Source organism: Numenius arquata, chromosome 4 (assembly GCF_964106895.1).
Source record: "Numenius arquata chromosome 4, bNumArq3.hap1.1, whole genome shotgun sequence".
NCBI lineage: Eukaryota > Metazoa > Chordata > Aves > Charadriiformes > Scolopacidae > Numenius > Numenius arquata.
In genome coordinates, this window is record NC_133579.1 from 71,444,536 (window position 1) to 71,457,062 (window position 12,527).

The 12,527-nt window shown below is 41.7% G+C and overlaps 1 protein-coding gene across 1 annotated transcript in view; it reads left to right on the top strand.

Annotated features, from left to right (window-relative positions):
- Nucleotides 1–1,122: 1,122 nt before the first annotated feature.
- Nucleotides 1,123–12,527, top strand: part of SUGCT (succinyl-CoA:glutarate-CoA transferase) — a 347,492-nt gene continuing 336,087 nt past the window's right edge. The window contains exons 1-5 of the mRNA XM_074146556.1: nt 1,123–1,310; nt 4,914–4,965; nt 5,061–5,134; nt 8,487–8,572; nt 9,363–9,413. Of these exons, the coding sequence (XP_074002657.1) occupies nt 1,136–1,310; nt 4,914–4,965; nt 5,061–5,134; nt 8,487–8,572; nt 9,363–9,413 (438 nt within the window). The 5' untranslated portion in view covers nt 1,123–1,135. The remainder of the gene's footprint in view (nt 1,311–4,913; nt 4,966–5,060; nt 5,135–8,486; nt 8,573–9,362; nt 9,414–12,527) is intronic.

The window sequence follows — 12,527 nt, forward strand, 5'->3', positions numbered from 1 at the left end:
TAGGTTGGAAGGGACCTTTAAGATCATCTAGTCCAAGCGTTAACCTAACACTGGCCAAAACCATCACTAAACCCTGTCTCTAAGCACTATGTCAACCCGGCTTTTAAACACCTCCAGGGATGGTGCCTCAACCGCTTCCCTGGGCAGCCCATTCCAAGGCTTAAGAACCCTTTCCGTGGAAACATTTTTCCTGATACCCAATCTGAACCTCCCCTGGCACAACTTGAGGCCGTTTCCTCTTGTCCCATCGCCTGTGACTTGGGAGAAGAGACCGACCCCCCCCTGGCTACACCCTCCTTTCAGGGAGTTGGAGAGAGCGAGAAGGTCTCCCCTCAGCCTCCTTTTCTCCAGGCTGAACACCCCCAGCTCCCTCAGCCTCTCCTCATCAGACTTGCTCTCCAGACCCCTCACCAGCTCCGTTGCCCTTCTCTGGACCCGCTCCAGCCCCTGTGCTGAGGGGCCCAAAACTGGACACAGCCCTCGAGGTGGGGCCTCACCAGTGCCGAGTTCAGCAGGACAATCACTTCCCTGGTCCCGCTGGCCACGCTGTTCCTGATACAGGCCAGGGTGCTGTTGGCTTTCTGGGCCACCTGGGCCACGGATGCGGCAGTCTGTACACCGAACTGGACGTATAAGTTTCTAGTCATCAACCATTTGGTTTGCCCAGGCATTAGATATCACAATAAAAAAAAAAACAACACAACACCTTAAGGCTATTTTGTATAAACACTGAGGTTTCCACACAGCAGCTGGAATTACCACCGCAACACCTGCAAAGCACTTGCCTGTTTCCAAAGCCCAGCCACCCCTGACTGGGGACTACCGGGAACTACTTTATAGGGGAGGAGAACCGTCCGGCCTCCGCCGCGGAGGACGAACCGCGACGACCGACACCGGCGGAGGGACGCACGGCGGGAAAACCCGGGGCCGGGGCCCGGGCCCGTGGAGCGGTCAGGGGCGGAGCCTGAGGGGAGGCCACGCCCCGCGCCTGCGCACCGTCCCGCCCGGGGAACAATTTAACGCTCCCGCCCGCGGCTGTAAGAGAGGGGACGGGGCGGCGCCTGCGCAGTGCGGCCAAGCGCGCACCTTTTCACGACGCTCGCTGAGGCGCTCGGCGTTGCTGCGGGCGGTGGAGATGCTGCTCGCCCGGCTGGCAAGAAGGATCCGCCGTTGCCCCGGCGGGTTGCGGAGGAGCCCCTGCTCGGCAGCCTCTGCTGGCGGCAGCGCCTCGCCGCGCTGCTCCGGAGCCCCGAGGGCCGCCTCTACTGTCAGCGGCGGCGGGGCGCGGGGCGGAGGCGTTCCCCCGGCAGGTAGCCGCGCCGCGCCCTTCTCCTCAGCCTCCCCTTCCTCGCCTGGCTGAGGCCCCATTGAACCCCGTCGGAGGCCTGAGGCGCGGCTCGGGCAGGGGTCGGAGCCGTTTCGCTGTGGGGGGCGGGCGGGCCCTGGAACACCTGAGGGGGGCTCCTGCCACCGCCCCCTGGCAGCAGCGCGGCCCGGCCCCGGCGGCTGAGCCCCCTTCCCCGGCACCGCGGGGCTGCGGAGGCGGGGGGGGGGGGGGGGGGGGGGCGGCGAGAGCGGCCGCCGGTGTAAAAGCCTTGGTCCGCTGCTGGGCTGGCTCCCTGCGGGGCTGTGGCGAGCGCAGCCGCGGTGGACTTTGCCCAGCAAAGTGATTTCCCTCTGGCTTTCAGATTTCTCTGTTATTTAATAATATAGCAAAAAAAAAAACCAAAACCCCAACCTAACGGCTGCGTTGATTGCGTTGGAATCAGAGGAACTTCTGGAGTTCTCTTTCCCAGGATAAAAGTAGGGAGTGTGTGCCTGGCTGGAGTGTACCTGTTGATAGTGATTTAATCCCTAGTAGTGATGGACTCGATCATAACTTTCGGCATCTATGAATTGAAAAATAGTGATTCGGCAATCAAAGTTGAAACAACAGCCTTAAGGAGCAATCTCCTCTGGAACTGGATGTAATTACATGGAATGGAATCTAATTATTTACTGTTAATTTGCATTGGTGCAAGAATATTAAATGTACTAATCGGCTTTCAGTGCCCTCTTCTGTTGCTTACAAATATAAAGGAAAGCTTTTTTTTAGGAATATGACCTGAAAATGAATTTCTCTTCTCTAGTATGATCTCTCTGTTGGTGGCTTACGTATTGATACGTTAGACCAACCTTGGGACAGACAACCCACTGGGCTTAACTAAGAGTTTAAATCATATTGAGAGTGAGTGGATCTATTCTTCATTGAAGTTACGTATAAAATATAAAATACACATGGCTGTCTAATTTACGGTAAATTCAGGTATCGTGGGAATAAAGAGTTTACAAATAGGACATAGAGCTGGGAAAGTGATTTTCTTTCAATCATCAAGTTACCAGAGTAATTAAAAATACGAAAGAAAATGTGAGTTTGTGTTTTAAAGAATTTAGACTATTGAGCCAGAATTCCAACAAAACCCACTCTGCGGGGAAAGTTTAACTTTGTGTATGTGCCTGATTGCAGGCTAGTGCGGAGAAGAAAAAAAAAGGAGTTGCTTCTGGTCCACACTGATCAATTCTGGTCTTTTCTGTTTGTTTCTGGTGTGACTGTTTCTTCTTGTTCTCGCAGTAAGTGGTTGGCAGCACGCTGGTACTCAGGATCTATCAGAAACTACAGAAGAGTTCTAATCCCTGAATGGAGTATTAGATGTTACCACGATGTGAGTGATGTGATAATATTAGTAAGGATTCACCAGTCTTAGTTATGCATAAATGCAGGTTTAAAGGCTAATCTTAACACTTTGGCCTTAAGAAATATCTTTTATGGATTCCTGCAACTCAGCCTCAGGCAGAGAACTTGTTGCTGTTGTTCTAGTACTGTATTTGTGAGAAATCTAAGTAGCACTAAATGCTGGCTCAGGAGGAAAATAAGTGAGCCATAGAGTACGAGAGCAGTGCTTTAGAAGATGTGGAAAGAATAGAGGAAGACGAACCCTTTTTGTGAACTATAATGATTTTTTTTTTTTTAATGGTGCAGGCGGTGCCTTAACAAACAAACACATGCTTAAGTACTTGCTCGGCTAGAGCCAACTTAATAAAATTGACGTTACGCTGGAGGATCTGGGGTGTTTACCTGCAGTAACAGAAGCCTTTTCCACCAACTGGAACTTTCACTGAGGTGTGCATTGTTGAAGATAGGTGGCAGCCTGAGTTTTCCTAAAGGTTTTGAAATGTGCAAAATACACGGCCGATCCTAGATAAGCACACTTTCAACATGCTTGATCTGTGTAAAACATGCAAGACATATTAAAAGCTGTTATATCCCTCTGGAATGATTGGTAATAATTGAGGAAAATGCCTTGAAGAATGGGATACACGTGTTTTCATTGAGAGCAGTACAGTGAATGAAGACATTTTAGCAGAAGCATTGAATTCCCAATACTGACTCATATTGCTGTATCTTTTCATTATATATATATCTATACCCATCTCCTTACCATATATACAGTAAGGTAGGAGGGAGAGTTATGGGGGTGGCTGAAAGGTGGCTCAGGTCTAATGGAGGGATTGTGGAGCAGGTGACACAGGCATCCACAGCTGCATGACCTGGGACATGCACCACACTGCCCTGCATGCTTTGGGGGACTGTGGTTCTCTTCTCCTTCCTATGCTGTAAGGAAGTATGTGCTTGAATTAACGTGGGTTTTTGTGGTTTTTATTTTTTTTTCCCCACCATGTTTTACATCTTTCTCTTACCTGGACAAATATCAAAAAGAGGTGCCTACCACAAGTTAGTATTGTGTAAATTTTTATGGTGTTATTGGCCAGATGCTTTTTTTTCCCTTTTTTTTGTTGTGTGTGTGGTATAACACCCCTTCCAGATAGTAATGAAATTACCATCCACAAGGGGTGGTGAAGAGTTTGCATCTCCAGCCTGCAAGTAAAGACAGTGATTTAGCAGAAGATAATCCAAGGTCTCCCAAGAGATAGTTGGCAAACTTGTGGTCTAGATTATGAGACTGCTTGCTCTGCCTGTGATGCTTATTGCCATGGCTGTTGTTTCTTCGAGCTAGTCAGGTTGGAAAGGGTGAGGGAAGGAGGAAAGCATTGTGATTTCCTAGCAGTTACCTTCCATGTGCGACTGCCATTGAAAGTTAAAGATAGAACAGGTATTTCCCTGGTTTGTATAGTCTGTCCTCAGTTTTGTAACTTATTTTTTGAAATGCAGATTTTTCTTTTTGTGTGTGATTTAAGTGCATATATCTACATGGGTCAAAACACTTTGTGAGAATGCTGTGCTTCACATTGGTCTGCTACCCAGTAGTTTTAGTTTGTGTTGTTCTGATGTTGCTTTCTATGCTTTTATAGCATCATAGAATCGTTCAGGTTGGAAAAGACCCTTGGGATCATCGAGTCCAACCATCAACCCTACTCTACAAAGTTCTCCCCTATACTATATCCCCCAGCACCGCATCTAAATGGCTCTTAAATACATGCAGGGATGGTGACTCAACCGCCTCCCTGGGCAGCCGATTCCAGCATCTGACCGCTCTTTCCGTGAAGAATTGTTTCCTAATGTCCTGTCTAAACCTACCCTGTTGCAGCTTGAAGCTTGGATCTTTCTTTAAAAGCTACATAAGTGTTTGTGGAAGGCACGTATAAAAATATCTCTAAAAAGTAGCTTTATTGGAGAATCGCTAGGTGTGTAGAATAGGTTCTGCAATGTTAATCATAAGGTTTTCCAACTCTGAAGGGCTTCACTAATGTAATAACCTACCTGTGCAGTAAGCTTTATTATCTTTTAATTTGGGGAGGGAGATGAGGGACGATGGTGGGAGAGTGTCATAAAAAAGTGTTTCAGACTAACAATGAGAAACATCTCTTACAAAAAATAATTCAAGAGTAAATCACTATTTTCTGTTTCTTGTCAGGTGGTAGTAATGTAAAGCCATTGGATGGTGTGAAAATTCTTGATTTAACAAGGTTTGTGTTTTGTCTGTAACTTCAAACAGGCTGCCTAGATGCAAATAATCAGATGGGAAAAACTAAGAAAACAATCTTTTTTTTTAATATTACAGGGTGCTTGCAGGGCCCTTTGCCACAATGAATTTGGGAGATCTAGGGGCTGAAGTTATCAAAGTGGAAAGACCAGGTAAGATTTTTATTTATCTATTTTAGATGTAATAAGAACAGGGGGTAGTTTAACAAATAGTTTTTATGTTTTAAGTAATACATGACTGAGACTGCAAGACTGAAAACCTTTGAAAATATACAGAAAGACAATATTATATTTATTTGGTGATAGTGTGTTTTTGGTGACTGTGTATAGTGTTATGCTAAGAAATAATTTTGTAGCTATTTTTATTTTTCTTTTGAGCCAGCAGTTCTCAAATTTGGGACCATTTTACATCCTTGTACAATTTCTGGTGTGGTAGAGAACTAGTTTTTAATAGGTTTACTTATATATATATATGATTTTTTTTGTATTAAACTTAACACTGCTCCATGTATGTGTGTTGATCACAAGTAGTCTACATCTATATTTGGAAAAGCATGTGAAAAGGTTGAAGTTTTGAGGTCAGGTAAATTTTTTCAGATATTAATGTACAAAGCAGTACTGAGTCACCGCTTAAAGTGCCTTATTCCATCATTCAAAACTAAACTGATTTTGTTTGAATTGTTTGGACTTTGCTTAGATTTTCAATTGGGCTTGTGAATGCTTATGTGGATGGTGTTTTTGTATTGTGGTGAGAGAGTTAAAACAGAGATTTAAGTGTAGTGTTTGATGTGTGAAATCTGACAAACATACAAATCCTTCCAGCAATTAATTACATAAGAATTATGGAAAAGGTGTTTTTCCAATTTGGGAATTCGGAATCTTCAGCTCAGTTCCCTCTGAGCCAGAACATCTTAGATAATTTTAAATGGGAATACATTTTACTACTCAGGACTGGGATACTGATAAAATAACAGGCACTTTAATTTTGGAAACAGAGACTCCACCTTCTATATTCATTTTTATTATTAGAATGAAGAAAGGTAATATGAGCATTTAATATATATATGTTGTTTATTTGCACTGCTTTGGTATAATATATAGACCTAGTGGGGCTGGTAAGCATTTTGACCAGTAGAGTATAAGGTGACTTGCCATACTGTATCAACTTTCTCCTGAGAATAATTTTAATTGTTAATTAAACATTACCTTGTTGGAGAAATCTTTCTTTGTAATTGGACAAAGCGAACAAAAGTTATTTTCTGCCTGTGTTAGTTGTATCTTTGAAGTCCAGGATCTGATAGGCCTGTATAGGTGGAGATGGGAGTTCATTGGAAAAGGGAGATTTCTGAATTTGCATGAAAATCTTCATGCTAATGCTGAAAGTGTCTGAGGTTAACGAGCTTCGAGTGTGCGTGTTCAGATGCAGAAACCGGTGTAGCTCTTTCTGAGTCTGATTGGACTCCGGGTAATTAGCTTCATAAATAGAACTTTATTTTTGTGTATTTTAGCTTTTCTTTTTCCACTCAGCACATGCACTTCTTATTCAAAGAGTTGTTGAGGATTGAGTAATGGTAAAAAATGCTTAATTCCTATGAAATAGCCACACGTAGTAGTTCATAAGACCATGCAAGAAGAATAACAAATTGCATGGCCTTTCGTTCTTTTTTAGAAATATTCCTTGCATTTGGCTTTCAGTTTTATGCATCATTACGAATTTGCGGCATGTAATTATGCCCCAGCAGCTGCACATTATGTCATGTATTTTTTCCTTCTTTAAGTTTCCATGCTTTAAGCTTCTTTTCATATTATTAGTTTTGAAAAGAGCTGGTAAAGATAATTACACACTTGAGATACTAGAACATATTACATTCCCTATATTTTATCTTTAAATAGAAAATATTCAATATTTAAACATTTAACAAAACATTGAATGCCTCACAAGTTTTGTCACATCAACCTATGGGTCATCCTTAATCACTCACCGCCATTTCAAACATTTTCACTTCTGTGACAGGGCAGGAGCTGCATCTATTTTGTACTATCGGATGAGACTGGCAGTGGTATTATTCCAAGTATCTAGGTATTAGGAATGGAACAATGTCAGCAATTAAGTATGAAGTAAGAGTTTTGGAGATTTACATTTCAGTTCTTAGAGTTTTGTTTTGTGATGGAAGGAGAAGGGCAGCCTGAGAATTCTGAATTTCAAAGATGTGAGCGTGTGAGTAATCTGCTTTTTCTGTGAGAGGATGCCTATTTTCACCGGAGTATTAATACATAAAGGATAGTAGCCACATGAGCATCCTACATGGAAAGTATTACTGAAATGTTTTGTTTTCAGTGGCTTGAAGTGGTAACATACAGAAGAGAGTTGTTTTCCGCCTCACCCAAGCTTCCTGCTTGAACCACAATAGTTCTTTGAGATACTAAACAGTACAAATGTTGATGAGTAATTTGTATATTTAACTTCCACCACAGTTGATCTTAAATGGCTGTAGACTTTGTGTTACCATACTGTATGGCATAATTATGACAGTGGCTGTACTGTGTAAGACCAAAGGTCCCTCAGCTTGTTTCTGTCTTCTGTGTTGCCTCGCTAAGGAAAGTTTTCACTCATGTGAAGTTAACAAGCAGATAAAGTCTAGATATCGAAATAGATACAGCAGTGTGCATGCTTGCTAGCACTTGGGATGATGATTATATCTGAATTTAAATTTAGCTTTAATCCTAATTAAAATAGATTGCCAGCCTTAGTTTTAATACTAATTAAAGTAGATTGCTGGTCTTCGTGACATTTAAGAAAGGTTTAAAATGGGAAATTAAAGCAGCTGCAGACACTGATGTCACTGTATCATTTATGCTTAATGTCATCTTGCCTTCCTATAAGGCAGGAACATTTCTGGAAGGGTTGGAGGTGGGGGATTGCACCAGCTATAGCGAGTGCTGCTTTTTCTTGGCGTTCCTGCAGCATGCATCTTAACAAGTTGTGGCTGATGAGTGGCATCTTGACATTGTCTCCAGAGTGTTTCAGGAGTAGCTTGTTGACCATGGGTGCTGTGTGACGCTCAGTACAGGGCAAGAGCTTCTAATAAATTCTTCCAGATTGCCTAAAATAATGTAATTGTAGCTCTCAAGTTAAAAAAAACCAACAAACACCACCCTCCTCCCACTCCCCCAAAAAAACCCAGCCCTCCAAAAACCAAACCCCAAAAGCAACCAGAAAAACTGCAAATGCCTTGGTGGTGTGTGTCTTTGTATTAATATTTTAAAGTCTAAAAGTAATCTAACACTAGCAAACACTGTTTACTTGGCTTAATTGCATTTACTTTTAGGTGTTTTTTTTGCCATAAGTGTCCTAAAATATATATAATAAACTTTTTTTTTTGTCCTGTTTGCTAAATGAAGCCTAGGTGGTTTAAATATGACGTTGGAGGAAGACTTTATTCTTTTTATTTGTTGGCAGTATGATTTTTCAACACCTATGAAAATGTGATGGTTTTTCTTTCAGGAGCTGGTGATGATACAAGAGCCTGGGGCCCACCTTTTGCTGGAACAGAGAGTGTTTATTTTTTAAGTGTCAATAGAAATAAAAAGGTAAATGGAGTGTAGTATTGAACATTAGCCTGTGTTTTCTGTAATCACGACTGAAGACATAACACTTCTTTGTTTGATTCTTAACATAGGTAATGGAGCAATAGTTACATTGGCCTTAAGCTATGATGAATACATTTCAGGCTTAAAACAAATTTATTTTGTTTTAAAGGCTTCAAAGCTCTGGTATGGTGCTGTGATCAGCTGAGGCAAGTTCAAAAAGCAAGAGTGGTCCTGCCAGCCCTCAATTGCTGGTGCAAATGGATTGAAAATGAACGCAGCTGAAAGTATGGGTTATGTTATTTGAAGGATCAGTCTTTATAGGTGCTCAGCTAACCTGCATCAGCTGGAGACCAAGAAGAGCAGGTATCATACCACAGTTGGGTTGGCTAAAGGTAGCTTGTGAAACTTCAGGATTAAGATGAAGTTTCATGATATGGCTGAGCTATTTAATGCCTAGTTGCCATTGAAACAAATGTTTCTGCTGTCCCCGTGTGTACTTGCAGGAGTAGATGCTGTGCAAATGTACAGTGAACACGCTGCAGTGCAGCTCCCAGCTGCACATCTGGCAGACGTGTTTGGTACTTGTCTGATGAATTGATGAGACAGTTTGACTTGCTGTACCAACAGAATTTCTTTTTGCAGGAGGAGGTGGGGCGTGTGTTAAAATCAACTTACTGGATTTAGCTGTAGTGTGAAACTTGGCTGTTGGTTTTGGTTAGAAGAGGCTGATAATCACCAGAAGGGCTTTCACGTAAATTACTGTTGTGTTTTTATTTCTTTTTGTCCCCAGAGTATAGCTATCAACATGAAGGATTCAAAAGGAGCAAAGCTAATCAGAGAGGTAGGTTTTGATAGCATGCAAACTGTGCCTATTTTGTGGTGTTTTGATCCTAAGTAGTAAAGAACAAACTCTGCATTTCAAGTGTTAATTTGATATTTGACATTAAAAAATATGTATATGTGCAGTAAATTTGTTAAATTATGGTAATAGCCTCTGTATTCTGTGCTTTCGGGCTCTATGTTCGGTGTGATTTCTAATGATTTTAGATATAACACTTACATGAAAATGGCATCAGAAGCTTCAAATGAAATATTGTGAGGAAAAGGTTTAACAGCCTAGTGCTTTCCTTTTACTGTTGCTCTGTTTGATCTTGCGGTACTATTTTGTTAGAAAGATTCAGGCTGGAGTGATCTGATAAAGTCAACGAGCAGTTCATGGAGAGGAGATACTGGGCTCCAGTAGCTGCAGCTTTTTGAATGTTACAGTATATTCATGACTTCAATAGCTATGTATCTTTCTGAGAAATACTGTCCTGTAGGTCAAATTTGATATTTGTTTCTTTTTTCAGTATTTGAGTTCAGAATGTAAGGGTGTTTTAAATGTGATCCATTTTTCCATTGAATAACTAATAAATGCATCATATGTTACTTTCTGTAAAACTTGTGCTTTGTGGTCCCTTTTTTATTTATTGAGAAATAGAAGACCTGCTACTTGCTAGTGCTGTGCTTTTAGCCCTGCAGTACTAACACATCGAAGGTGGTGAGCTGGCTTCTGTTACTGTTTGTGAAAAGTGATTAGAACTGATACTGAAACAGTGAGACTGTATGTGTCCTGCAACAAGTAGAATTTGTCTGGTAGTATTTTTTTGTTGGGAACAGTGGATGAAATGGAAATAGATCAAGTTGTCTGATACTTCTGACCTATTCTCTTCCCTGTCAGCTCTGTAAAAGACGCTTCATATGGAAATTTTTTGGAGTTTATGAGCCAAGGATTCTCCGGTGCCTTTTCTCTTAGCAGAACAGAACCGTTTACTGTTGATTTGCTATGAAGCCGTATGTTTATCTTCTAAAGGTTTTGAAAATACATGCTGTCATTGGGAATAATTTTGCGTGGTATAACACAGATGTATTTTTGGATAAACTAGTCACACTCTAAATAAGGGCTATAAAAATTGTTCCTCTTGCATAACAGGGCTAGATTTTTTTTCCTTGTTATTTGACCTTTAAAAATAGTGAAAGAAAAACTACTCTACACAAAATGTCCACTGATTCCAGTGTGTGGGCTGGACCTGTTTGAAGAGTTGAAGGCAGCCGGGCCTGTGAGTCAGGATGAGCTGGAGAAAAGATGGCTTCAGCGTAAGCTTCTTATGTGACTGCCACTATTTGTGGTTAGGAAGTTCCCCATTTCTCATCTTGACATTTGTGCAGGAAAATTATTGCTTTGTTCTGTTTTTGAATGTGTCACTTTTTCTGCAATATGGAGAATCTTTTTATGGGCTGCGGAGTTGACTGGCTGGTGACTTAAGAATTTGCAATATAGTCTTGCTTGAGGACTCAGGAGCCTGGTTGACTTCAAATCCCACATGATTTTTAAATCAAAGCAGCAACTTTTCTTCTCCCTCATTTGTCATGCAAGAGCAGCATCCTCTCTGTCAGCTCGGTGCTGGGCTTCCCACTCTTTTCTTCCTGGTCAGATCTCCTTTACCACTGTAATGTAGTTATGATGCTGAAGATCGGATAGCTGGTAGCAAGAGTACTTAGAGCTAGGGACAAATGGTTCCTGCCAGCAGCAATGTTTTTTCCTTAGTTTGATGTCACTTAAATAGTCAAGTGTGTGTGAAAATTATTTCCTGAGATGTGATATTACAGAATTTCCAGTGGGAGAAGTAACTCTGTTAAATGTTTACCACACTAGCGGTGGAAATGAGATCTCCTGTGGCAAAGATCTTTCCCTGGTGAAGATAAAGCTGTGATGAGAAACCCAACTCATGGAAAAACGAGAAAGCAACTGCAAGATTTGCAGAACTGACCTAAACAGGAGGACAGTCAGTCTTGTTGCCAAGTCATTTCTTACAGTTTCTGTCCTTTATTAAAGTTGCTTTCATAACCACTGCAGCTTTCTGTTCCTTAAATTGATGGCATCCCTATCTGTGATATAGCCACACTGTGAAGTGATGAGACATTATTGAAATGTGACTCTACTTGTGGAGTTGTTTATCATTTAGATGATTTAGAGTTACAGTTTTTGGAAGTATTTGGTGCAGAGGTCTTGGCATTTCCATTATTGCATCTCAAATGGAACCAGAATATAACTTCTTCTGTTTGGGCTTTACACATTCTTTTTGAAAAAAGGAAAGTTGTCTATAACAGGCTTTTTGTTGTCAGTTGTCTCCTGGTAACTTGAGGACAGATGCGTTTAGAATTAAGCAGTGTTCAGCAATGTATTTGTTATTATGAAAAGTAGCGTTCATGTCTGTAAAGTAATTGATGGCAAGAAGACAATCAAGGTTCTGACACTAGTTACTCATACCTGAATATAAATTGTGTCCTGAGCCTAAACCCTACAAAGGAAACTTATTAGTTATACTTTTTTTTATTAAGAAAGATAGCATGGTTAAAATAAATTTTGTTTCCCCACACCTTGTAAATTCCATATAGGTAGAACACGGTAGATATCAGAATCTTGAATCACAGAATGGTTAGAGTTGGAAGGGACCCTAAAGATCACAGAGTTCCAACCCCCCTGCCATGGGCAGGGACACCTCCCACCAGACCAGGTTGCTCAAAGCCCCATCCAGCCTGGCCTTGAACACCTCCAGGGATGGGGCATCCACAGCTTCTCTGGGCAACCTGTTCCAGTGTCTCACCCTCACATTAAAACCAAGGAGCAGAGGGTCTTCAGGTGCATGCCAATCAGCACAGCCTTGGTAACTCAGTCAGTAGTGTCAAGTGAACTGAAGAAATCTGTACATCAAGACTCCTGGCTGCTTTTCTTTCTTTGGCACAGCACTACAAAATACTGGTCCAAGGGTCAGCTCTTTTGTAGTTAAACGATTACGTGATTCACACAATTATTCTTTGGTTGCCTTTTTTTTGTTGCTTTATTCTATGTCACTTGTAGCCTTGTCTTCTTTCTTAGTGCTTTTGGCTTGCTGTTAACTGCCTTTCAAAGATT